The 26844-nt window shown below is 37.3% G+C and overlaps 1 protein-coding gene and 1 long non-coding RNA gene across 3 annotated transcripts in view; one reads left to right on the top strand and one right to left on the bottom strand.

Moving 5' to 3' along the window:
• The window catches only part of ppp2r5b (protein phosphatase 2, regulatory subunit B', beta), a 50762-nt gene that overhangs the window by 7192 nt on the left and 16726 nt on the right, over window positions 1-26844 (top strand). For both annotated transcript variants that reach the window (XM_028038468.1, XM_028038467.1), the window contains 5 exons: window positions 17215-17411; window positions 22130-22231; window positions 22752-22844; window positions 23815-23945; window positions 24888-24947. In XM_028038468.1, the coding sequence (XP_027894269.1) occupies window positions 17215-17411; window positions 22130-22231; window positions 22752-22844; window positions 23815-23945; window positions 24888-24947 (583 nt within the window). The remainder of the gene's footprint in view (window positions 1-17214; window positions 17412-22129; window positions 22232-22751; window positions 22845-23814; window positions 23946-24887; window positions 24948-26844) is intronic.
• Window positions 12272-26844, bottom strand: part of LOC114157468 (uncharacterized) — a 34580-nt gene continuing 20007 nt past the window's right edge. The window contains exons 2-4 of the long non-coding RNA XR_003598160.1: window positions 12922-13021; window positions 12567-12692; window positions 12272-12477 (exon numbers count right to left, since the gene is read on the bottom strand). This is a non-coding gene — a long non-coding RNA (uncharacterized LOC114157468). The remainder of the gene's footprint in view (window positions 12478-12566; window positions 12693-12921; window positions 13022-26844) is intronic.

The raw sequence follows: 26844 nt of genomic DNA, 5'->3' as shown, positions 1-26844 counted from the left end.
CCTGGTCTTGGGTTTTGGGCCATTTCTGTCGGGACAAACCAGAGTTAAGGTCACATTGTATCCATTATGCATTCAGGAGGCCGGCAGAGGCCAGCTGACAAACTCCTGAGACAGATGGTACAAATGTGAACCCAGAAGGACTTCAGAAGATTTCTGATTGGTCGTCCTAAATACGATCCGGAGACGTGAAAGAAAGAACAAGACCATCAATGCAGACATCAGGAAAAAAACTCGGTCTTGGTTTGGGTGAAGTGAACTGTGGTTCAGTTTGAAGGCAAATGTGAATGCAAGCGGACCGGAGACCGCTCCAAAAGCAGGAAGCAGACTACAGCGCAGGGCATTCTGGGTAAATACAACCGAAACTGACATGCTTTAAAGAACCAGCAGGAGAAACGACTTGTGGCCTTTTACCAAAGACAAAAGAGAAATCCTACAACTGAAAAAAATTATTAACTTATTGCCAAAAAACATCTGGGTGTCTTAAGGTCTTAGGCTGGTTTTGTACTCAAATGAAGTATAAAAATGAGTAAAAAGTGAATTTTGCATAATAGGATCCTTTAAATACCTCATCACAGCGTTATATTAATCCTCAGTGAAGGTGGCGTTGCTGCAGGCAGATGATTAGTTTGGAGGTTGGGACCTTTCTGGATTTCATCATGTATTACTATTGTAATTATATCTGGAGCTGCCCGAGGTTTGAAAACTGACAAAATGTTGCAGTAATAACATTTATTAAAAGCCTTACTGGGTGTTTGCTTTGTGTGCTTTTTATAAAAACATAACACTTTTTGGTCTGTGTTGGGATCTCAGAGAGAATCGTTCTGCTGCTCGCAGTTACCTCATCACAAACCGAGAGATAAAACAGGCAGACTCAGCCGGTCCTTTCACTGATTATCACTTTTTAAAACTGGTTTTACATCAGTTTAGTATTAACATGATTTAGTTCTTTCTTGTTAAGATTTTACTACTTTTTACCAGTTGTTTTATGGTATTTTTAGGATGTATTTTTAGTATAATAAGTAGCCTTTTTGCCATTTTGTTTGCAGTACTTTGGCTAACAGCTGTTGTTTTTGATTTGATCTATTGTCAAGTTTTTTTGTTTTATTTGGCTACAACACTCAAAGTTAGTTTCAGGTTTTGCACACTGCAGATAAAAGGTGGAAAAACTTCCAAAATGATTCTTCAGACCACAACAACTCGTCATTTTAACAGCAGTGTGTAAACTTTATATCCACATGTGGCTGAAAGCATAGATGGCATGAAAAACGGCCCAGTGTGTGAGAAAAATCCCATTGCTTACTGGTTCCATAAAAAAGCCCACCAGTAATGTCCCTCTCTCCCTTTTATTTCAGAAAGTAGTCCATCTGAGAGCTCGCATCTGTATTTAGAAGTCACAAGACGATCATATGAAAACCATTTCTGTGTCACCAGAGGCACAAGTCTAACAATCCTAGTGAAAGAACAAACTCACATCTTTTCCTGAGAACAGCAGCAGATGAGGAAAATATGAATTTATAGTCCTGCTTTACCACAGCTGTTGCTTACACCCAGCTGCGGTGTTGGATTTCCTCTCATCAAAAATTTATACCGGCTCGCTTATTATTGTCTGATACTGAAGTGAAAGCAGCAGATTAGAAGCAGAAGGTTTTGAAAACGATTCAACACACCCAGCTTCAAATCTGAACATCATTCCCATCTACTAAAGTGGACATTTTATGACAAATTCACATTTTACAGGGTTTTATACATCAATTTGGGTCAAAAAGCAGCTCAAGCTCTTAAAAAAACACCCAGCTGGTTTTTGGCTATAAGTTAATATTTTTTTGGCGTCTGGAAACGAGCCGTTTCAAAATCCTCCCGATTATTAAGTTACATTCGACGAACACGGCGCTGTTCCCTACCAACCCTAGATGCGATCCAGCACCTCTGGTCAGCTGGTTTTACTGCTGTATGCGTTGTACAATGGCTGCTGGAAAACACAAGTGTTTTGTTGTTGGCTTACTGTTCAGAAACCACTTGCTGCAACATTGTTGGTTGTGCAGGAGGCTCCACTTCTGCTTTTCAAAGATGTATGGTTGTATAATTGCTCATCTGTTTGCAGCCATTTTCACGCGTGAGTGTAAACATTGAGTTGGGGGCGTGGCCACCATTAGCTTATTTGGATTTGAAGCGACAAGAGTCCCTAACACAGCTCATTCTGAAAGGCAGAACTGACCAGACTAAAATCTCATCCTCTGAGAATGATTTTGTGCAAAATAAAAAGTAATAAACATGTTTTGTGTAGCCCTTGAATGTGAGCATAATAGACCCCCTTTAATTACCCAAGTTATTTCTTCATGCTCACTTTACTATTCAAAAGAAATGCCCCAAAAGGTAAATAGCAAAGCAAAAACATTCTCTGTCCTTGACATTTCCATCATCTGCTGCCAGAAGCAGTGACTTTAAAAGGCCTGCTGAGTGGCTTCAAATAACTCCACCAGGCCCTAAAGCATGTTGTGTTACCTTAGAGGGTGTTAAACCTCCGGCACCTGCACAAAACCCATTCTGCTGCTTTGTGCCAGTGGTTAAGTATCTCTAAAAGGCTTGAATCAGCCTGCAGATATCAGAGAGGCTCTACAGACAGTAAATGGATCAGACTTTGTTGAACAGAGTAACAGATGGAGAGTGAAAGCTGAGCGGCGTGGCAGGAAGAATTAATTATTGTTGCATGCTTTGAGTTAATGTGTTACATAAATCCTACATTTTTGCGCTCAGATCCTGTTTAGCATAAGAATTAGGGAGAGTTTTTAGCTGTTTTATTTTAGACATTTGGCCGGTTTTAGAATAATCGTTTAAATGAAGTTTAGCGGGTCAAAGTGTGCTTTTGCAAGCCTTCTGTTTCTGGTAGGAAATGCATTTCAAATGCTTCCACCGCTGTCTGCATTGTACAAAAATACACCACTGCTTGTGTTTCATAACAAGCTCAGAACTGGGCCATTTTCACAGCCAACAATGAGGGGATTAGACGGAGAGCTTGCCGCCAGATATCCACATTGAGACCAAAGGAGAAGAGAAGAAAGAAACGCTGCTATCTTGCGATGCATGGATTCAGAAAGACGTGAAAGAAAGGTGTTTAGATGTGAAGAGCTGCGTTTGAAGGCAAAGCAGAGAAAAATAAACCTGTTAGCTTCCAGTCTTAGCCACATTTAGAAGATGTGACAGTGATAAAAAAGGGCCGAATTTAGAAGAACAAATTAGTAATTCACAAACAAAACTCAGGAAAGGACGTAAACTTGTGGTCAAGTTGCTTTTTGTTAACTATAAGAACAGGAAACAAGTCGAAAACGCTGTCTAAAGCAACCCACACCAAAGCACTGCAAGAATGGTTGGAAAGTGACCAAAAACAAACCTGAAGAGCCGTCTGCTTGTTTTCAGAGAGACCTTCAGTCAGTGTAAATCGTAGATCTATATAAACTACATAATCTCCCTTGCAAATTTTACCTGTTTTGGGTTGTTTTTTTCACACTAACAGAAAGAAATATCTAAAAAATTACAAACTGTATTTAAATCAGGGACGGTCAAACTTCAAAAAATCATCAAATATGTTGTGATTTTTTTCTACCTACTCAACAATAAACTAACCGTGATGCATTTTAATAAAAAAAAAAAAAAAATCAGATTTTTTCTGTAGTAACGGAATCATAGATCCAAAACTTCAAATTTTAACCCGTCGGCCATCAACATCCTGAATGTCAATTTGACCTCATGTATTTTTATGTCTATTTTTAGTTTCAATTAATTTTTACTAATGGATAAGTAATTATTTAGAGTCTTTTTTTAGTGAAACATTGTTTTTATCTGGAGAATTGAACCCAAATATCGATGTAGACTGTCCAGGGTTTCCCCTAGTGTTTTATAAGCCTGGCGGGCCACCAGACTTTACTTCTGCCCCCACCAGGTTTAACATTGCTTATTTATTTAAGTCTTTTTAAAATGTTCGCATTTTTAAGACTTTATAGGTGGTGTTCAGGTATTAATCTTCTAATCTTTCAACAACACATAATTATCAAGTGATATTTTCAAATTTCCTGCCAACTTTAAACATTTTTGAACTCAAAAACACGACGGGCTGCTGGATGAACCCAACCACTGGGCTTACCAAGTTTTCAGGGGGAAACTTCTATTCTATTCTATTCTATTCTATTCTATTCTATTCTATTCTATTCTATTCTATTCAAAGGGCTTTTCCTTGTTAAATTAAAGGCATTGATTGAGGAAACCTGGAAAAATATTTGGTCTTTTCTCAGCAATAAAAACTGGACTTCGGGGGCGAGCTGTGGTGGCGCAGGGGGTTAGCACGCCCCACGTTTGGAGGCCTTAGTCCTCGACGCAGACGTCGCGGGTTCGACTCCCGGTCCCGACGACCTTTGCCGCATGTCTTCCCCCTCTCCTCACCCTCCTTCCTGTCTGCCTACTGTCTAAAAAATACGAGCCACTAGCGCCGCAAAAAACTCTTCGGAGAAAAGAAATTGAAAAAAAAAACAAAACAAAAAAAACTGGACTTCGGTCCGACTTCCTTTGAAAGTTGGATGCACTCATCCAACTTTCAATAAAACAAAAAAAGCAGATTTTGGTGCACAAAGGTGTACTTTAGAGTACAAGTCAATGAGCAGATGTGGTTCTAGTTGCTGAGAAAGTTGGGAAAAGATGATCACCTTGTGTTGCAACATCTTTGTGGGTGGATTTTAGTGAAAAAGTCTTCAAGTTATTTAATTTATTGTAATATTGTGGTCAGGGGGCCGCACAAAATCAGTCCAGGAGCCGCAAATGGTCCCCGTCCCCCACTTTGAACACCCTTGATCTAAATGGACTTTCAATTTTCTAGACAAAAGGCGAGTAGTTTTAAAATATAGTTATTTTTTAAAATGATCTATTCATAAATCCACTCAGAGAATAAACAAAGACATGTAACAAACACCACCCAGTGTGTTAGTTAGTGTGTTTGTTCATATCATAATAATCAATGTACAGATGATTGTGTTTTAAACGCAGTGTTTACTCGGTCACCTTCTCCAACAGCCTGGATGCGGCGATTGAATGACTCCTGGTGCGTGTTTCAGGCCCGGCCGGGTCGGTCCGGTTTAGTGTTACAGAAGGCGTGGAGCAGTTTCTACTCTCAGATCAATTAAGAGAAAGAGTGGGGGGAGAGAAGAAAGTGGTCCAGTGGAGTGGATGAGGAAATGACTTAACATTAAGCTGATAGGTGGAGGAGGAGCGGAGAGGGAGGAGGAAATAAAAAAAAATGCAAAGGAAATTGGTTGGCAGAGGATGTGATAAAAAGCCAAACAACGCAATAACTCTGAACTTATCGTCACAACCTAAACATTCACCTGGAAGCAGAGAGAATAAACATTAAACACGCAGAAATTATATGATCTCACTGAACCTGACATAACAGATAATCAAGTAACCGCTTGATAAATTACAATGAGCTCAATAATTTACATCGGCAGTGCAATGTTGTTTACAGAAACATCATAATACATTTTATTTATGTTTTCAGTTATGTGTGGTTTTTATTTCTGTTTTATTTATTCATTGTTTTTGGTTGCCATGTTTCATTTTGGATATTTACAATATCTCCCAGTTCCAGTGTTGCGTGTTCTTCACAAAATTAAAGTTTATTTGTCTTTGAGAGGGAGAACTTGCACGATTAAGCCACTATCAATCAATATGTTACTTGAAAATTGTCTCAAAACAACAATATTATCGTTTATCGCAATAATTACTTATCGTCCAGTAAAACGTGTCGTCACAAAAGGCGTAGTCTATCTGCAGAGATATGCTGAAAGCACTAAAAGGAAAAAATCTAATCCAGCTCTCTATTTAGAAACACATCAACCTCAGAAAAGCGCAGCTGAGCCTCAGTCAAATTCAGGGAGACGTGATTTATTTTCTCTCCATTTTATCACATTTTCTTATCTGTGAGCGACGCAGCGGCGAGGCAGAAAGCTGCTAATCGGATGCTGAAGATGTCTCCAGCTGTCCAGATTTGTTTACTAACTGTCGGCCATTTCTGTTTGCATCCTACCAGCAAATATTATTTCCAGAGGAGATTTTTATTACTCTCATAACCCGAAAGTAATTAAAAAAGACATTTGGAGGTTTAATAAAGGGCATAGGAAGCATCCTTTTTGTCAAAGGACACTGCGAGGAAAGGTGGTTATGTGACTCCAATAAATATTAACCAGCAGCAGGAGGCGGCTTAGAGGGATTTTTCTATGATCAGAGGTTGTAATCTACATATTTTATAGGAATAAATGAATCCAAACAACTAAAACAAATTAAAATAATATATAAACCAAAGTTTTTCATGATGATATACATCATAATTAAATTACATGGAAGATTTCAGCATTTTTCTGTCTTCAAAATTTGTTAAAATTCAGGTACTTGAGTACACAGTAGTTTGTGTTGTATATAAAATATATATAACAGAACAAGGTGATGTATAAATGACCATTTTTGGACCTTATGAGTCCAGCTCAGTTCTGTTCCTCCATTTTTGATGAGAATTAACTCTAATTCCTAATTAAGAAAACACAAACTGAATGGCAGGATGTGGAATCATAAATTTGTTTTTACATTTGAAAATAACATTTTTTCTTTAAACTTTTGGCAAATGTTTGCATTTTTCTTAGTTAAAACATTTATTGTAAATATGGCATTATGTCTGAAATGGATCCACACATAAGAAGAAAAATGAACATTGAGCATGTGTTTGAATGTGGACATGATCAGGGTTATGGGGTCAAGGGTCAGGCTTCCACTTCTACTGGCTTTACACTGGACTAGTTCACTATTAGTGGATTTTCTGTGGAACGTCATTTCAAATTATTTGTGGAAATTGAGCATATCTAAAATATTCCTAAGAAAATGGAGTTTATGAAGCTAAACCTCATTGGTGGGATGTTTTTTGATGCTATTGGCTGATATTTGCAAAGCAGCCAATCCAGGAGTGCCATTTATTTTCCTTGGCATTGATTGGCTGAACCCCTAAGATAACGACAACTGCAGATGTTAGCTGCTGTCGTTGTGCTAAGGCGGTTTCTACTGCGTGTATTAATGCATATTAATGTATATTTAGTGTTTAAACAAATAAAATAGGCAGTTATAAGTGTTTTTAGAGTGGCTGTAATCCCAGTGATCCACTATAATTAATTAACCAATCCTTTTGATGCAATCCCAGATTAAGAAATTATTGTGCTAGGACTAGATCAACTGGTAGATTTTTTAACTTTCAACACATTTAACATAAATGTTAAACAATTTGCCAGGGGAACTAGTACTTTTTTAATTTTTTTGTCATGTTCCGTGTTTTTCTGTGTATTTATTTATTGTTTTCTGTGTCCTTGAGTCTCTTCGTTGTCCTGTCCTCTCCTTGATTGTTCCCAGGTGTGTCTCGTTTCTGTGATTACCCTCCCATGTATTTAATGCCACCTGTGTGTCTGCGTCTTTGTCGGGTCCTCGTCGCTTGTTGTGTGATTTCTGTCTGCCTGTTCATTTGCCACGCCTTCATTCTGTTGCTACCGGTGTGAGCCCTGGTTTCCGCTCAGCCGTGCCGCCAGAATATTTGTGGACTGTTTTTGAACGTTATTCAGTATTAAAATTACCATCTTTACCTCATCCTGGGTCTGCTGCGTCTGCCTCACCATCACCAACACCGCACCGATTCATGACATTTATTTGACCAATTATTAAGGAAGTATTTCCTTAAAACAAGCTCTTATATCTTGCTAAAAAGTTACTTGTAAGTTAGTTTTGTCTGATTTCAAGTGCACTTAGATACTTTCACTAGAAACTAGACCAAAAATACTTGTTAAGCTTAATTGTTTTTGCAGTGTAACATTAACCTTCTCCACATGACATGGGTATTTGGGTTGTTTTTGCAGGTTTCGTACCAGGGTTTGTTTTTAGCAGATTCAGTTTCAGAGCTGATTACAGGAACTGCCCGCTGGAAGTGTTTATGTTTTTGAGGACAATCTGCTGTGGCGGACATTGCTCGCCGCTGAACGCAGCAGTATGAGCGGACCAACATGCTGATTCACAGAATCTGCTAGAACACATTAAAATGCCTTATTTTCAAGGAAAGCGTGTTTTAAACCCCAGTTCTGTCTTCTGTTGGTTGGGCTGTAACGACGAACTGCAGGCTGTTGCTCATTAATTGTTTTAGATGCACTACATTACCCCTGACTAGGAATTATGCTAATATATGTTGCATAGTGATGATGTTAGCTGACTAATGACACTGACAAAATGAAGAAAATCATAAAAACAGGTAAACAAACCAAGAAATAGAAAAACGATATCTAACTACTTGAGTAATTTAGAAATACTAACTTTGCTTTTAAGGATGAAACTTTTAAAGTTTGGTATTGTTAGCATTGAACAGATTTAGATATATCAAAAATTACTAAGTATTGCACATCTACGGCAAGATATTTGTGTATTTATTTTATGTCTTTGATTTCAAGTGTGATTTTATATATTTTTTGTCTACTAGTTTGTGGCTTTTGGGCAAAAAAACCCCCAAACAAGTCTAGTCAAGTTTATTTATATTTGTATGTAAGTTCAATGTGTTTAACACCATAAAAACGTAACACAGTAACCAATTATGAACCAGCAGTTAACATTATTTATGATAAATGCCATCAACAGAATCACCAATCAAATATGTTGATCAATATTCTCGTTATTATGAATGAAAAGCAACTTGAAGCAGGAGGGTTTTTAGTCTAGATTTAATGGAAGGCAGAGTTTTGCACTTTGTTCCAGATTTGTGCTCCATAGAAGCTGAATGCTGCTTCTCTAGGTTTGGCTCTGGTTCTTCAGACCAGAACCAGAAGACCTGAGAGGTCTGGACCTTTAATGTATTGTGTTGCTAAGCCGTTCCGTGATTTATAAACTAAGAGTCTATTCCCTTAAATTAAAGCATCAAGATAATTTGTTTGCAGGTGAAAATGACCGAACTCTCCAGGTTTCTGTGTTTGTTAGCGTCCTGTGAGCAGGACGGCGGTGTGGACGGCACCGCTGTTATCGGGTTGGGATTAGATTATTTAAAGATGGACTTGAAGTGCGTCACGTAAACCCCTTAAGGTGATATTTATACCGCCCTGACTTTTACACTGCACGGCGCCTCAATGCTAATAGCTGCTGTTCCCTTCTCCTATTTATATCCGCGTCTTCTTTATCTGCCTCTTTCCCCCTTTCCTTCCCTTCGTTTCTCCATGCCGTTTGCGTCACTCTAGCTGTGCATTGACAGACGTGCAGAGGCGGCTTCGCTGAAACAGAAGCTGTCCTCCTTTCTCTCTCTCTCTCTCTCTCTCTCTCTCTCTCTCTCTCTCTCTCTCTCTTTGTGTCACACACTCAGCCCCAAACAGAATAACTGTTATTTAAAGACGAGAGCGGCTCATTTAAGAAAAAAAAAGGCCTCAGAGAGACGGAGAAGAGGGAGGGAAAGATGGAGGGAGAGGACCAAGGGAGGTACCCAAGGATGGAAAGATGAGAGAGGAGGAGGAAGAGGATGATGTCATTCTTTAACCCTATACCACTCCCTTCTTCTTCCTCCTTTTTCCTCCCTATTCTCCACCTTCTCTCTCTCCAGCAGGACTATATTTAGATTTATGCAGCTGTGTGTGTTTGAGCTGCTGTTTCTTATGTATCACTGCTCGTTTTACCAAACCCTCCTCTTCCTCCTCTACATTTTTCCCTGTCACATCATTGCTCCCTCGCCGTTTTGCTGCTTTACGTCTGCAGATGTTGTATAATTGTCAACAAGGCTTATTTAAAATGAAAAACATCTTATATCTGCAGCCCAACTCTGTTTAATAACGTCTCTGTGTCGTACAAAGTGTTATCACTTAAAAAATAATAATCTAACACAAACAACACGGATGCTTCCAGGGGTGACTGTGGGCAAAACTGGAAATAATATTGTGTACAAAAAAATACCAGCAGTAAATACCACCTTTGTTTATGTAAATAGCAACGCGCTACTGCTTTATTTCTACACAGCCTCTACAAATACAGGCAGCGTGTGACTCACTGCCAGAGGAACATTTCTGTTGAAGGGAAGGTTGTACTTTTTTTTTCAAATGAGCAACTATTTAAAAGGCACAGTCGGATTTTGACTCTATTGTTTAATTTTACAATTGCACTTCCAATGGCAATTTAAATTTAAATTAAGAATATCTATTTTGTATTTTCAAAACTCCTGTAAAATGTACATAAATCTGTAGTCATTGTGGAATATTTTACTCTGGTTTTGATTAGTCTATGGTTGTGTCCAGACTCAGGAGTTGCATCTCTACAACGTTCATCTTCCGAATCTGGGTGTTCAGATTCGTTCCCGCTCTTGCCTCAGAGTTTGCTCTGTTGCCTAGCAACCGTGACATCAGAATTCCAACGTAAAGGTAGAGTTTTCCGAAAACCAAAAAATAAGATAAACAAATCCAGCATCTAAGTAGAAATAAAACGCCACAGCTCTCAGTATCTGTACTTTGATAAAACTGAACTTAAGTTTCCCATTTAATCAAATCCAGTTAACTTTAATTAAGATGCTTGTTAGCCAACAGCTAGCTCTATATCAGCAGATAGCTACAATAGATGATCAGTTAATAGCTAAATATTAACTAGGAGGTAATATTTAATATTTAGATATCAGTTATCTCTATCAGTTCACATTCCAGCAGTTAGTTAACAGTTAATTAGCTGTTAACTAACTGCTAACTATTAACTGCTAACTGACTGCTGAAATGTTAACTGATAGAGCTAATATCTAAATATTAAATATTACCTCCTAGTTAATATTTAGCTATTAACTGCTAGCAGTTAATAGCTAGCTGTCAGCTAATTAACTGTTATAGATGAGCTATAGATGATATTTAGCATAATCTATAGCTGCTAGTTAGCACTACTAGTTAACAGTTCAGCAGTTAGCTAACAGTTAGCGTGTAGCTATCTGTTAGCTAACTGTTAGCTAACAGTTGGCCAATTATTAACTGTAGGCTATGTTAACTGTTATTTAATACCTAAATGGTAACCATTCGCATTTAGCCTACATCAGTTTAACAACCTAGCAGGACAGCTAACAGCTAAACGATATGTCAATCAAAAATGAATACCTACTATGTTAAAAAAAAACTTGTGATAGTTTTTTATGTCAACACTGGTTTAACAACACTTAGACTGAGATCATGCTTGTATTTAACAATTATTTCCAAAAATAAAGGCATTAAAACATCAACCTGTGAGCAATTAGTCTATATATTGTGTTTCACTGAATTGAGTTTGTGAAATGAATGAACTTTTCAATAGTTCATTCATTGAAATGAACTATTTCAATGAATAGTTCATTTCAATGAATAGTTCAATGAATAGTACAGGCCTGTACCCTTTCTATTGAAACAAATGAAGACCAAAAAAAACAATCTTAACAAAGAAATGAGGGCTTAATTAATGAAAAACATTAGTAATACCTGTGTAAAAGTAATTTTAATTTGACAAACGAGCCTCAGCAGAGCTCATAGTCTAATTTATTGGGTAGGCTGTGTTGCAGTAAGTGTGAGGTCTATAGAATCTATGAGGTGTAAAATCAAGGTTAAAAATAAAAATAGTGTTGTCCACTTGATCGGCCAGCCGGCTGTGGTTCTGTTCGCAGTGTGTGTTTCACATAGGAAGGTCATTATTATCGACTGCAGTGCACTGCGTTCCTTATAAGAACAAAAGCAACACATCGGGTCTCCTGTGTAAGCCTTATTTCACCACAATGCTGAGGTGGCTTTTTTAATTACTTGTCACACGGCTTGAAATGTTGTGACGAGACCAAAACTGGTTTCATTTTAGAGCTGCTAACATCGTCAGGTCTAATGATTCCCACAGTATTTAATTAGGAAGTGACTTTTGGGTTGTTGTGCAGTAATTGTTCTATGTGCACAAAGTTTTACTCTGATTTTCCTCCTCTCTCCTTTTTCAACGTACTTTTTCATCCACGTTTGTATTTTTTTTCTCGGTTTTGTTGCAAGCAGACTTCAGCAGCAGGAGCTGCGTCCTGATGCCAAGTCTCCAGAGCGACAAGTAATTTGAAAGTCTTTTTACAAAACGTACCAGTAATTGAGGAAGGCACTGTAAATTTAAAATAGATTATTTTATTTTTTTTGACGCTGTTGCTTTTGCCTATTTATCTGGATTCTCCAGCTTTATAAAGCAGTATTGATGGATTTAAAATAAACTCTTTAATGTAGCTAAAAGCAGCGACCTGCACTCCATCTTTAAGTTTTTTCACTGACATGTTGGCAATTTTTGTGAAAATCTCTGCAGGTTTGTCCTTTTATACAAGTTTTCTAGACTTACCTTCCAATTATATCTCCAACTTTTTGAAATGTTTTGCTTGTTCCCAACTTTAAATTCATGAATTTGTCTTAGATTGTTGAAAATTATCTAAAAATAAATAAATAACTATGTCTCAGCGGTTTCCAATATCTGTTTGTGAGGGAAAGGTGCATGAAAAGAACAATTTCTAAAATTACCTAATGGAGTCATTTGTTTTCTGAATTGGAGTTAATTTTTGTACGCCTACTCTCTTCCTGAGTCTGCTTGGGAATCAGGCGTAGGTGGTTTACCTTTGCTGAGTGCTGTGATTTTCTTTAATTGAGCTGAAACAAAGAGAAATATAAAACTGAACCGTTGTAAAACTGACAGTGAGTGCCTAGTTGTGCAGTTACTGGAGTAACAACTACATTTGCATTGTGATAAAACATGAGGCTTGGTCGTTAAACATTAAGTTGTTAAAAAACAGAGACTCATTTTTCTATTTTCTCCTCAGTTTTTTAGGCTTTTTCACCTTCTTGTCCTTCACCTTCTTACCCACATTTGTTCTCTTACCTCTCAATGCAAATGCAGTTTTCAGTTCTTTATTTTCTTTTCTTCTTTCATACGATCGTTTACTCCACATTTAGTGAGGCCTACATTTCACCTTCACAGTCTGGGGAGAAAAAGCAGAAAAGACAAAGGAAGAAGAAAGATTAAAACAAAAACAGAGAAGTGGAGCGTGAAGTTCTCAATCGAACGTAAAGACGTGTCGGTGGTGAAATAAGTAAGTTTGTTGGGAAACAGTGGGAACTTTGCTGCCAGTCTTTGTGTCCAGTCACTCAAAATTGGCTGCAGTTCAGGAACAAACTGGAACTTCTCAGCGACTCACCGAGTGGCAAACAAAAAAAATCCATGTCGACAACCGAGAGATAAAAGAGACCTAATATCTGGACTTTAAATCGTTAGATAAATGAACCTTTAAGTGACTGAAGTCAAACAGTGATGATCAAAGATCAGATTCTGACTTCAGCTTGGAAATGTTTGCAGCTGTTTTGGTCACTTTTTCCTTCAACGCTTCAGTTCATTTACATTTGCAGATATTTATTTATCTTCTGCCTTACAGCTCCCATCACAGCATTTCAATCAAGTTAATGTCTGGACTTTGACTAGGCCGTGACAACACATTGATTCTTTTTGTTGCAGGGTTCCGGGTCGTTATCCTCATGACCCAGTTTGGGCTTAAGATGGACTCCCTGCAGAGTCGATTAATGTTTGATTCAGTGAGAATTACTGCAGAACAAGCCCAGATCACCACCCTGCCACCACCATGCTAAACAGCATATTGATGTTTTTTCTTATAGATCCGTAACTCAAATAGTGATTATTTTTGTAATCGATTATTCTGACAATTTATCAATTAACTGGATAAAAATATTGGCTCATTTTGCAGATTTTTCATATAACCACTTAAGTAACTTTTTTAAAAGTATATATATTTATTTTACATATTTGTTAAAACTGTCCCCAGGTTGCGACGGTATGTTATGAGACAGATAATCCGTTAAAGGATCTATCTCCTCCACCTCCTGCGCAGCCACACAGAGGGTGATTGACAGCGCTAGGACCCGCCTCCTGGCTCTGATTGGTTGTTTCTAGTTAGCACTGGGAGAAGACAGAGGAGCATAACAAACTGTCATGACATGGTGGCAGTTTCACCAAATATGTAAAATAAATATTTTTTAAAAAGTTACTGTAGCTTGAAGTCTTTTTTATGCAATTCTAGAAGTATATGAAAAAAAATACATATAAAATAATTGAATTAATATTTAAATGTTGTATTCCATGAAATGCAATAACAGCATTTCTTTAGTGTACATTTGATCCTTTGTAGTAAAGGATGCAGCTAAAATAATGCTTCCAAAATCAACATGTAAAAAGTTCAGCCTTTTCTGCTTCTCTTAACATCAATACACTGTAGGACCGATCTGTTGATTTTTTTTTTTTAACTAATTAATACTTTGACAGCAAAAGTTCCTTATTAATAAAGATTTTGGCAGAATTTGAACCAGGTGAAGCTAAAACTAAAACACTTGTGAAGTTCTGCCTAAAACTTATTAAATAAAAGGATTTTTTTATCTTAAATGAAAAATGTGTAGATATTCTGTACAGTTTTGGGTTAATCGCTTCTCTTTAGTAAATAACCTTCTCTTGAGTCTGTATACTCCACTTACTATATTAGTTGACAATTATTTCAATAATCATCACGATTAATCATTTCAGCCATAAACTCTCTCGCTCTCTGTTCTCCATTTTTGCTCTCTTGTTGTATTTACTGCTAACGTTGTGTGGAGGATTTATGTGCATCATCTCCTGGACTCCATGTTTAGCGCCACTTACTGGCCTTTGTGTGTCTGTGGATTAAAAACATTTCTGGAAATTTCTGTAGATGTGTTTTTAAAACCGATTACTGATTTTGGAAAAAAACAAAACAAAACAAAATCTCTTTGTGTTGTTCTTTACATCCTTTAGATCCAGAGAACTACAAATGCTGCACTTATAATAGAAGTATATTCAATTAAAAACATACAATATTTTTAATTATCTACTAATTTCCCTCCTAAATCCAGGAGTAGTAAGGGTGGATTTAGTTTTTCTAGTGATCATTTATTCCCGTTGCTGTGACTGATTTCCTAACTCCTCACACTTTTAGTTTTTTTCCTGTTTGACTCCATAGCAAAGGGAACAGATGGCCAGGTGAGCCCAGAGGAGATGAGAGGGTCTGGGAGTGGAGGGGCTCCAGGCCCCCTCTACACCTGCAGGTTAAGACGGGTTAAATTTAATCCTCTCCTCCTGTGATTCTGTCTGCGGGTAAAAACCTCGGCTCTTCTCTCTTCCAATGCTCAGTTGGCCCAGTAAGCGGCTAATGAACTGTTTAGTTTTGTTCCAAAAAGAGGAAAATAATCTATTTAGGATTTACTGTTCCCTGTTAAGCCCTGCGACAGACTGGCGACCTGTCCAGGGTGAACCCCGCCTCTCGCCCGGAACGTAGCTGGAGATAGGAACCAGCAACCCTCCCGACCCCATTAGGGACAAGGGTGCACAGAAAATGGATGGATGGATGGATGTTCCCTGTTAAAACCAGTGTCTTTAATGGTTGTATTTCCTCAGACGGTATGAAATGTCATACATCCTCCTGTGTCTGTCTGTGGAGAAGGACTTCCTTTATCTTTTGTGTTTTTAGTAGCTGCTTTACTGCTTCATATTGGGGTAAAACGATTTAGCTAAAATATTATCATCTTTGTGTCAACAAGTCATTATTTAGATTCCTATTTTCTCCTGCAACCCAAATCTGGATTAAGATATAAATCTGAAATGCAGCCCGAGGCAGAACCAAACAAGCTTCAGGCCCAACCAGCAAACTACTAAATACTTGTGACAGTGCAATGACAATAAAGTTGAATTCTATTCTATTCTATTCTAAACTTATTATCTTCACAATCATCAGGTTTCCGTAGTTGCTGTCTGCATGTTAGCATGGTGACGTTAGCATTAGTTTGGCCTTGCAGAAATGCTAACTATGAGGTGCCGTTTGTAAAGTTACACTGTATAAATATTAACAGTCTGTTGAGAAAAAACAAGATTAATTTTTCAAAGTCATATTTTTGCCACGTTGCTCATACACTTATAAATGTCACATAGTTCCAAACTAAATATTTAATTCACTAGATAAATATTTCACTTGCAGATTAAATATTTAGTTGGGAAGTTTGTTTGCTGAATTCTGAGCGAAACATTTAGCTAAACTAAATGTTTGAATTTAGTTTGTTCAGTTTAGTTTGCCCAGACATTTGTTTCCTGGACAAACGCCCAGAAAACTGCAGAAACGCTGAAACACTGCGTTCTTTTAAATCAAAGCTAAAACCCCATTTGTTCAGAGCTGAAGTTGGTTCATAATGACTGAAGCATAAAATAATTACAACTTTTCATGACTTGGCTCGTGGTCGTTTTGTCAAAGACAAGAGAAATCCTCCAACCGTTAAAATCTGATGCTACTCCATTTCTGTTTACATTTTATGAAGAAGGAAACTGTGCTCAGTGTGTTCTTCAGAGATTTCCATGTCGTTCCCTTCAGTGGTTCTTGGTGCAGCGCCACCACAGGCGAGGAGGGGAACAGGTTCCCCACAGGGTTGGGATCGCTTGACACAGTGCTGAATGAAAACAAAACGCACCACCATTATAAATGTAACAAACGTTTCAGCTTTCGTTCCCAATCGAACAGAGTAAATGCAGTCATAGTTGTGCAGTTGATAAAGAGCAAATGAGTCTTATTTGTTGTTGTCATGTCCTGTAATATTGCCTGTAACTCCGTGTGCAGTTATTTGGTTTTGTGTGATGCCTAACAAGCTGAGCTGATAACTTTCACACTCCCAGGCTCCTGGAATCAACTCAGATTTCACTGTGTGTGATATGTAATCCCTGAGTTTCCACTGTCTGTGTGAAAATCTGAGTTTTTGATGGTTTTATTGTGTCTGCAGCCAGCAGGTTGGTTCAGTGCAACGAACCAGGTGTTTTGAATGTTTGTGACAGATGTTGGGACTCACCGTGTTTGTGCACGAATCCCATCCCCTGTCTGTGTTTGTAGAGTAACTTTCTCACTCTCCTTCCCTCATCACCTGAGAGAGAGAAGTAGAAACCTGTGCAACTCGTGTGCTGGAGCTCTTTTTCTCACGCTCCCACTTTGTCAGACAGTTTATTTTCAAACACACAGCGCTCCTTTTGGGAATGGATTTAGCCGACTTTCATAACCTTTTCTGGCTTTTAACGTTTTCCTCTCTCTGTGTTTCCTCCCACCCATGGTTCTCCCAGACGCCCCGGTGGCAGAGCTACACGACCTGTTCTGCAAGAAGCTGCAGCAGTGCTGCGTGCTGTTTGACTTCCTGGACTGCGTGGCCGACCTGAAGGGAAAGGAGATCAAACGTGCGGCGCTTAATGAGCTGGTGGAGAGCGTGGCCACTAGTAGAGGAGTCCTCATCGAGCCTCTCTACCCAGAGGCCATAAAGATGGTAAGAATAGCAGGAAGGTCAAAGGTTGGAGTGATTGAATGAGTTGGGATAAATTTTGTAGTTTTTTAAAAATATATATTTATTAAACTTTTCAACCCTTTTGTGTTTTGACTACACAGACAAAGCAAAACTTTAACATTTGGGTCATAAACATAATTATGCGCAGGTGTTATTAGCTCCATTTTTTTTAATGTATTTATTTTGAACAGGTTTTTAAAAACAAGAAAACAAGCGATCAGTAGGACAGAGAAAACATGTGCATACATATCCAAGAACAACATTATTTGTTTACCACTAATTTTATCTTTGAAAAGGAGCAGAAAGAAGTGAAAACTTATTTAATCCCACCCTTTATCTCAATTTTACTGACTCAATAATTATCAAAATTTTTTAAATAAAACCATGTTATAAAAGTCATGTGCCTGTTCAATATACTGGGGCTAAAGAGCCAATAAATATATTATATTACATAGACAAAATGGCTACAAACTAACTCATAACAAGACAATAAACTCTACGGATCATAATAATAATTATCATGACAACTGGACGTAGAGCATTAGAATATTTACCAACTCCTTGCCAATGTGCACCTATAAATTCTTCTTAATCTGTGTTATATACCAATAAACAAATGTAAAAAACAGAGAAAGAGAAAACTAATGATAATAACGATGGTAAGATAACCGTAATAAAATAATCATTGTAACTGTAACTGGTTTCGTTTCTTGACTTTAGTTACAGTGATGAAAATCATTTTCATTGTTGTTTGGATGCTTCACAGAGCTCTGGAAAAAAAAATTAAGAGCCCACTGAACTGAACATCATAGAAAACCTCCTGGCTTTTCCACCAAATATTGATTCCTGAACTCTTCCTGAGTTAAAACACTAGTATTGTTGTTTCTAAATGAGTATAAACTTGTTTTCTTTTCATTATTTGAGGTCTTAAAGCACAGCATCTTTTTGTTATTTTAGCCATTTCTCAAAACAAATGTTTTGAAAATAAATATTACATTTTCACATGGAATCTCAGAGACATGTCAGTAGTTCGTAGAATAAAAAAAGAACAATGTTCATTTTACTCAAACATATACCTATAAAAAGAAAAATCAGAAACTGGTCATTCTAAGTGGTCTCTTAATTTATTCCCAGAGCTGTAATTTTTAATTCAGTGTTCCTCTAAACTTGTCCCCGCCCGTCCTTATCCATAAATAGAAAACAAAACAGTACTTTTAGTATCAGTATTGAATAGGACAAAACTGTAATAACTGATAATATTACAATACAAAGGCTCTTGTAAGGTTTATGGAAATATTCAGTCCAACGTTTTAACTAAACCATCTTTATCATGCAGCCGACATGTCAGATAATCAAGAGAGACATAATTCAGGATAACATCCTGCCTTTGTGTCTTGGAGGAAATTTTTTCCACTTATCCGTTTAAGGAAGAGACATTTTCTTGCACACAAAGTTAACATTCTCTAAAGCTTGTAAAGCATAAGCAGCACCACATATTTATGTTTTTAAAAATTATACTATAGATGCGTAACTCAACTAACGATTATTTTAGCAATTGATTATTCTATTGGTTATTCTGGCAATTAATTGATTAATTGAATAAAAATATTGCAGATTTTTATTTAACTATTTACAGCTCCAATATGTAATTTTTTAAAAAGTATATACTGTATATATATATATATATATATATATTTTTACGTATTTTCTAAAAGTGTCCCCATGTCGTGTCGGTATGTTGTGAGATAACCTGTCAAAAGATCAATCTCATCGCAGCCACAGAGAGTGATTGACAGCACTAAGACCCGCCTCCTGGCTTTGATTAGCTGTTTCTAGTTTGCACTGGGAGAATGCAGAGGAACTCATTTTTTTCTGTCATGACATGGTGACAGTCATGTCCAGTCCAGTCCAGTCCAGAAAAAATGTCAACGTTTTCCTCCTTTGCAACCTAGGCAGTCAACAAATATGTAAAGAAATGTTTATTTATAAAAGTTACTGCAGCTTTAAGAAGAAATTCCCAAATTTCAGTTCAATTAATGAATGCCAACATTCCCAAAACTACAATTTGCAGCGGTGCCAGAATATTAAACGGTCCAGCTGATGTGGAAATAGGTCCAAAGTGGATCGAGAACAAATTTAAAAAGACCTCCACGCGCTAATCTAACCTGCATGGCAAAAAAAAAAAAGAGAGCATCTGGATGAACTGATAAAGAGTAAGAATGGAGAGAAGAGCAGGAGCTAACAAAGAGGGAAGCAAAAGTCTGCACACATGATGACAAGAAGAGGGATGGAAGGGAGAGATAAAGTGGAGCGTGCTGCAGAGAGTGGACAGCAGAGATCCCAGAGGAGCAGGAAAAGCCTGCAGCACATATATAGCTGCTTATGGCATCCAGCAGCTCTGCCCAGAGGTGTGAAAATGGGGTGGAAGGAAAGTGGAGGAACGATCCAATGTGCTGCTTTCTGCTTAAAAAAAGTCTCAATAATAGCAACATGAAAAAAGAAATTGCTCTTTTGCAAAAGTTGCAGGGATGGGCAGCACCTTAAAATTTGGTGCAGTGCAACAAAACATAGAGTAACCTAAAAATATGCTTCTACTGTTTAGAAGATATTAGAGTCAAACCTCCTCCTCTGCATGAACTAATGAAGCCTCAGGGTTAATAGAAAACAGATTATATGAAACTTTAAAAGAAAAAAACAATCAGATTAGAGATCACATCATGCATGGTGGTGGAAGCAATCTCCAGAATATTACCTTATTCAGCAGTTAAAAACCCAGAAAACCACAAAGAGAGAAAATAATGCGATAAAAAAACAGTCTCTTTTTAAACCAGAGATCTAAATAGTGCCTTTGGATGAGCAGTTTAAGCTGGCTGGTGAATTAATGATGACTTAGTGAACAGTCTTTGAATGACTTATCAGTTTTTCCTTGAACACAGGCTGGTATCAGCATTAGAGATGACCAACACCGGCTGGAGTTGCTTGGAAACTGAAAACGGGGCTGAAGATAGATTTTTATTCTTACCTGCAATGCAACAGCTTCTTCGTCTGACAGAGCGTGTGCACTGCTGCCCATTCAGCCCATCTGTTCGGTCCAGAGTGACACCAAAGATAAAATATGGAGCATTTTTCTTCAATGATTTAATTAAATCAATGTATTCCTGTAATTATCCAGGGAATAAATACATTGATTTGCATAAAATCATTGTTAAAACTAAACTAATACGGTTTGAACTCTGTATTTCTCCAAATTAGGGAACAATATGAAAACATTTGCTTCTTACCGTGAAGAAATCTGGTCCTAATAATCAAATTCACGTGATAAACTAGTTATTAGAGAAAAAATGTCAACGTTTTCCTCCTTTGCAACCTAGGCCGTTTTTAGTTTAATGACTTAATCTTAATGTTTATTTAATTAATATTCAATATTTATTTTTTAACATATAAAAATGTAATAAATAAATGTTTTGCCTAAAGATAAACAGGCGACATTTACATTTTTCTGAGGTGAAGTTGAACATCTCAGCTCAAAGCTGCATTTTTTCCGGACGATAACGAAAGGCATCGGCGAGGAGAAACGATCGTTTCTGGCTAAAAGTCTTCACAAATATCACTCAACTGTTTGGAGCAACAGACCAAAATATTAATAAGTGATGAAAATCCAGGAGAGCTGCAGGAGTGGGTGTGCCTGTTTGGAGAAACGTCTGTTTTCAAAGTAAAAACACTGTAGATTAGTCGAAATGGATCAGAACAAACTAAAACATTGCATTTTGAAAGATAAGATCATTGTAGGAATGTTTGACCATGATGCACATCAACAAACCTGATGTCTAATGGCAATAACATGTTCTATTTTATTATTGTTGGTTAGAATAAGATGTCCAAAAATAATCATATTAACAAAGACACTGCAGTCCAGGATGTCACCTACTGCCCTGTATGTCAGAAATGCAGCTTTAAAAAAGATTCAGGCACATTTTTAAAAACGTGCATGTATACTGCACACACTGATATTATGATATACTGTATATATTTGCAACATATCATCCATCCATCCATCCATTTTCTAAAAGCATGTTCCTAGTGGAGTCGGGAGGTGCTGGTGTCTATCTGCAGCTAACGTTCCAGGCGAGAGGCGGGTTCACCCTGGACAGGTCGCCAGCACAGAGACAGACAGGACAAACAACCAAGCACACACACTCACACCTAGGCAGAATTTAGAGAGACCAATTAACCTAACAGTCATGTTTTGGACTTTGAACTCACGCATGCACAGGGAGAACATGCAGAAAGATCCCGGCCCGGGAATCGAACTCAGGACCTTCTTGCTGCAAGGCAACAGTGCCACCAACAGCGCCACTGTGCAGCCCCCCTGCTACATCCATCCATCCATTTTCTGTTCACCCTTTGTCCCTAATGGGGTCGGGAGGGTTGCCGGTGCCTATCTCCAGCTACGTTCCGGGCGCGAGGCGGGGTACACCCTGGATAGGTCGCTAGTCTGTCGCAGGGCAACACAGAGACATATCATGTATAAAATATTTATTTATCTAATCAGGATGCTTAATTTTGACACAGACTACATCAAGTCTTTAAACCACAACCAAATGTTTTAGATTTCTCTGTCAAATTCTCCTAAAATGCTAAATGCTATGAAAGTCAGATTTCCTCATTTCTGCTTCCCTCCCATGTTTTCTTTTTTCCAGATCTCAGTAAACATCTTCCGCACGCTTCCTCCCAGCGAGAATCCAGAGTTTGACCCTGAGGAAGATGAGCCGACTCTCGAAGCCTCATGGCCACATCTGCAGGTACGCCATGTTCTCGCTGCTGCAGGAATTTTATATATACCTTAGTCCTAAAAACAAAGTTCATCTGCAAAATATCCTGACTTTTTTCAGTTTATATCCACAGATTTTAGTGTCACAAAGTAAAATTAGCAGCAGAGCATCAAAACATACGTGCTAGATGTTGTTTGTCGTTCATAAAGGAAACGATCCCTGACATCAAATGCACTTTATGTCAAATTGATTAATTGCCTGAGAAATGGATCCTCTAGAGCTGAAGTAAGGTTGACTTTAATCAGCCATAATTTAAAACATAGGATTATATTTCAGATGAGAAACCATCTCTTTATATACTTAGAAATAAATTAGAGAATTTTAGGATGTTCCATATATTTTGTCATATTTTGTCTTTCATAATCTGTTAACTTCTTATGAGAAAATGATTCTGAAGACTGGACTCTCTGTCATGGATTAATATAAATAACTATAAATGTCAAATGATTTCTAGATTATGAGAAGCTCATTCATATTCCTTCTTCTCCAGCTGGTGTACGAGTTTTTCCTGAGATTCCTGGAGAGTCCAGACTTCCAGCCATCCATGGCTAAACGCTACATCGACCAGAAGTTTGTCCTGCAGGTAATCCCCTCCCATCCTCGTCTAATCCAGATTCACAGGATCCTGTTTCAGTGCCTAGCCAAAGTATTTGCATCCCTGGCATCATGTTACAACCACAAACTTCAAAGTGTTTTACTGGGATTTTGCAGATCATGCTAATGATGTTTTATGAACCATTAAGCCAGTTGTGGACACCAATAGCTAAAAGGTCAGCTACGCTAACCCTAAAGCACTAATCTAAACATTAGCTCTGCTTAATGCCGAAGCACTAAACCAACACGGTATATTAGCTGAAGCTAATGCTCTACACTAACACAACATATGAGCAAAAGTTAGTGCTAAAACGCTACACCAATACAGTATTTAGCAGAAGCTAATGCTAAAGAGCTACACTATCATAGTATATTAGCAGAAGCTAGTGCTAAAACGTTGCACAAATACAGTATTTAACAGAAGCTAATGGTAAAGTGCTGCACTAACACAATATTTTAGCAGAAACTAGTGCTAAAGTACTATATCAATGCAGTATATTAGCAGAAGCTAATACAAAAGTGCTACACTAACACAGTATATTAGTGGAAACTAGTCCTAAAGTGCTACACCAGTATGGTATTTAGCAGAAGCTAATTCTTTCTACTTAAAAACTTCTCACTACTTTTCATTGTTTTGTCATGAAATCTCAATTAAATACACAACAGTTCAATGTGTCTAATGTGACAAAGTTTTAAAAACTTTAAGGGTTGTAAATTCTTTAGCATAAATAAATACTTTAAAATATCCTAAATATTTCTAAATGGTAGTATTTTAAGTCTTGTTGTTTGTCGTTGAAATCTCACAGTGCAGCAAAAAGCAATAATATTCCTGCAGTGTCGCTGCATACTTTAGGAAGTGTCGCTAGAGATAAGTGCGGGGCGTTTGTAGAATTATTGCAGTCAGTGAAGTTGCAGTGCTGCACATTTAGTGGCTGTAATTACGTTACGTGTGTTTGCAGCTCCTGGAGCTGTTCGACAGCGAGGACCCCAGAGAGAGGGAGTACCTGAAGACCATCCTGCACCGCGTCTATGGAAAATTACTGGGCCTCCGAGCGTACATCCGCAAACAGATCAACAACATCTTCCTCAGGTACGACCTGGATTTAAAAAAATAAAAATTAAGCCTCAATTTACGTTAAAAATTATTATTTTATAATAAATGACAGCAGTTTCCTTATAATAAACAGGCTAATGTTCTGAAAAAACACTAAATACTGTCAGCTAAATAATGCAGAGTTATTACAGAAAGGAAAAACTTGGAGGCTACTTTTAGTTTGGATGTTTCTAAGAATAGAAAAACAAAGGCTGCAGTCGGTCCCGTGTTTTATTAAAAAGAAAACCGTTGAAACTGCTGACTAATCAGCAGGATGTTCTGCATGAAACCTTCGTTTTCTCCTGAGAATTAAATCATTGTGACCAGGAAAAAAAAATCTTCCTAAAGTATGTAATAATTACACCCGTTAACTGATTCTGAAATGTTATAACCCTGCAAACCCAGACATAGAGAAACACGAAAGAAAAACAAAACAGTTCAACTTCTTCTGTGGTTTTTTGAAAGGTTTTATGAACGTTTATTAAATATAACATAAAAATATTTAGCATTTTGCACAAGTGTTGCATAAAAATGTCATGTTCTAGACCTTTTAATGATCAACCGAAACATTTATAAAGACTTTTTTTTTTAAACTTTCCTTTGTGTTAATCTGACACACTGAGTCATATTCACAGAGATTTTGCTCAACCAAAGTTTTCTAAATTGTGGTATTTTGTGACACTGCGGGAGGAATTTGTTTGCAAATTTCCTACTAAATAAAATTTAAAAAACTAAACAATATGTTTGTGTCAAAAAAAACAGATCAAAATTCAACATTTGTACATTTTTTGGTTTAAAATACAGATATGGTAGAATAAAAGAAACTGGGTCTTGAAGGGTTAATGACACTAAATTAATCAATGAAGCTTAAATTAAGTTAATTATTCATCCTCCTCATTATTTTTTGTGTGACAGTTTCTCCCTTTTTTTGATATTTAGGTTCATTTATGAAACTGAGCACTTCAACGGAGTAGCGGAGCTGCTGGAAATCCTGGGCAGGTTCGTATGAGCAGAAACACCCAAACATGCCCTAAAACAAGAAAACGCATCATCAACAACCAGATGTTTGTGTTCATGATTGAGCTGTGGATGTTTTAGTTTCAGCCACTGTGGCAGCTGGTCTTTAGCTGATTATCTTCTGATATTTTACTGAGAAATTAATTTAGATAGGGACAGGAAGTGAGGAACATCCACAACAAAATGTTGTGAGTCATGTGGTTGTGTAACATCTTAAAATTGTCTCTAAGGAAACAAAATGAGCAAGACCGAGATGAAGCCAAACTGATAAACAAGTCGCATTTCCTCACACAGACAAACCATTTAGATGTAGATGAATAAAGAGAGGGAGGAAGATGAGGGAATAATAGGATCATGGTGTTGCTGTCTGGCTTGTTTTCTACCTTTGACCTTTCTGAAAAACACTAACAGCTAAATGTTGGGTTTGAGATTTTTAGCATTTCTGAAAAGAACGGCCCTACATCTGAGCAAAGACCAAAAAAAACAAAACAAAACAAAAAAAAACACAAACTAAAACTCCACTACAATCTGAAAATAATTTGAGTCATTTGCGGAAACATGGTAATTAGTTAAAGGTGTAGTTTGAGATTTTTTAAGTAAGCTGTTGTTAAAATAAGTTGATATTTTACCTGCAGTAAATGTTATAAGGAAGCTGAAACTAACAATTAGTTTTAAAACTAATTTCTACACCACAAAAAAACACTAATGTCAAAAACGTTTGAGTGAAAAATAAGTCATATTTAGATTCTATATTTTGCTCAATGCTTTTTGCCTTTAATTTTTGTCATTCTCAGAAAGTGAGGTTAATATCACTGTAGGTTAACTTTATTGTGGAATTCAGTTTTTCTTTTATTTTGAATGGCCTACTTCCTGTTGAGTAGCAGAAAGATTGCAGAAGAACAGATCAATACAGTTTTTGACAATGTCTTCCATGTTTTGTCTGAAAGAAGAAAAAGATATAGTAATAAAAGACTTTGGATCTTAATTTTTTGTTGTTGTTTTTGCATTTTTCTTGATAAATCCTTTGTAATTAAATTCACGGATTTTCATGCGTCCCTTACGTTTCCAAGAGTGCTTCAAGAATGACAGATACTGGATCTGTTACCACAACATTGAGAACCATGCAATAAATAATTTCTGAGCCTTTTTAAACCATTGTAATGTTTAAATCAGATGATCATTTATGTAGAAATATATGACATAATTCCAGATGGACTAAGGATCTAAAATAAAAGTAAAGCAATACAAAAATGTTGCAACTCAGAATCAATACACTGTCAGTGTTGCACTATATGGACCTTACCACAGGGGCCGCTTTTCATTGGCTGATGCCCATTCTACGTGGTCACGTGCGTGGCCGTCTCACAAACACACCGTTAGCTTCCCGTTAGCTAAGTACAGCATAATGGCAGAACTGATACAACATCTACACCTTGACGCCTGTCTGCTACACAGTCTTACATTAGCTAAACAGGTCAATATGCAACGTGTCTGTATCTGACATACACTAAAGATTTTATTTTAGCAGAAAAGGCTTTGGACTAAACTGTTACTCGTGTTAGCCTCTCTAGCTCCAAGTACAGCTAGTCAATCAACCATAGCTGTGTTCAGGGAAGCGCTGATTAATAATCCAGAAATAAATATCAAGCCTGGAAACTTGATATGTAACGGACTGAATGTTATGTTTTTAACGCAGGCGGTTGCCACGGTAACAGGTGTGCTTAAACTACAAAGAGAGAGAGAGAGTAAAAAGGTAGGAGTGGTTTTGAGTTGATCACCTGTTCGAGTTATTTTACCTTTGTTTACCTTTGCTGTGGCGCATTACAGCCGCTGTAGTTTCTAAACGTTGGACTAATTACCTCGTTCGTTTGTGAGTTTA

This window comes from Xiphophorus couchianus, chromosome 14, assembly GCF_001444195.1.
Source record: "Xiphophorus couchianus chromosome 14, X_couchianus-1.0, whole genome shotgun sequence".
In the NCBI taxonomy this organism is placed as follows: domain Eukaryota; kingdom Metazoa; phylum Chordata; class Actinopteri; order Cyprinodontiformes; family Poeciliidae; genus Xiphophorus; species Xiphophorus couchianus.
The sequence above is the reverse complement of the archived record's forward strand: the minus strand, read 5'-3'. Positions and strand labels throughout refer to the sequence as shown.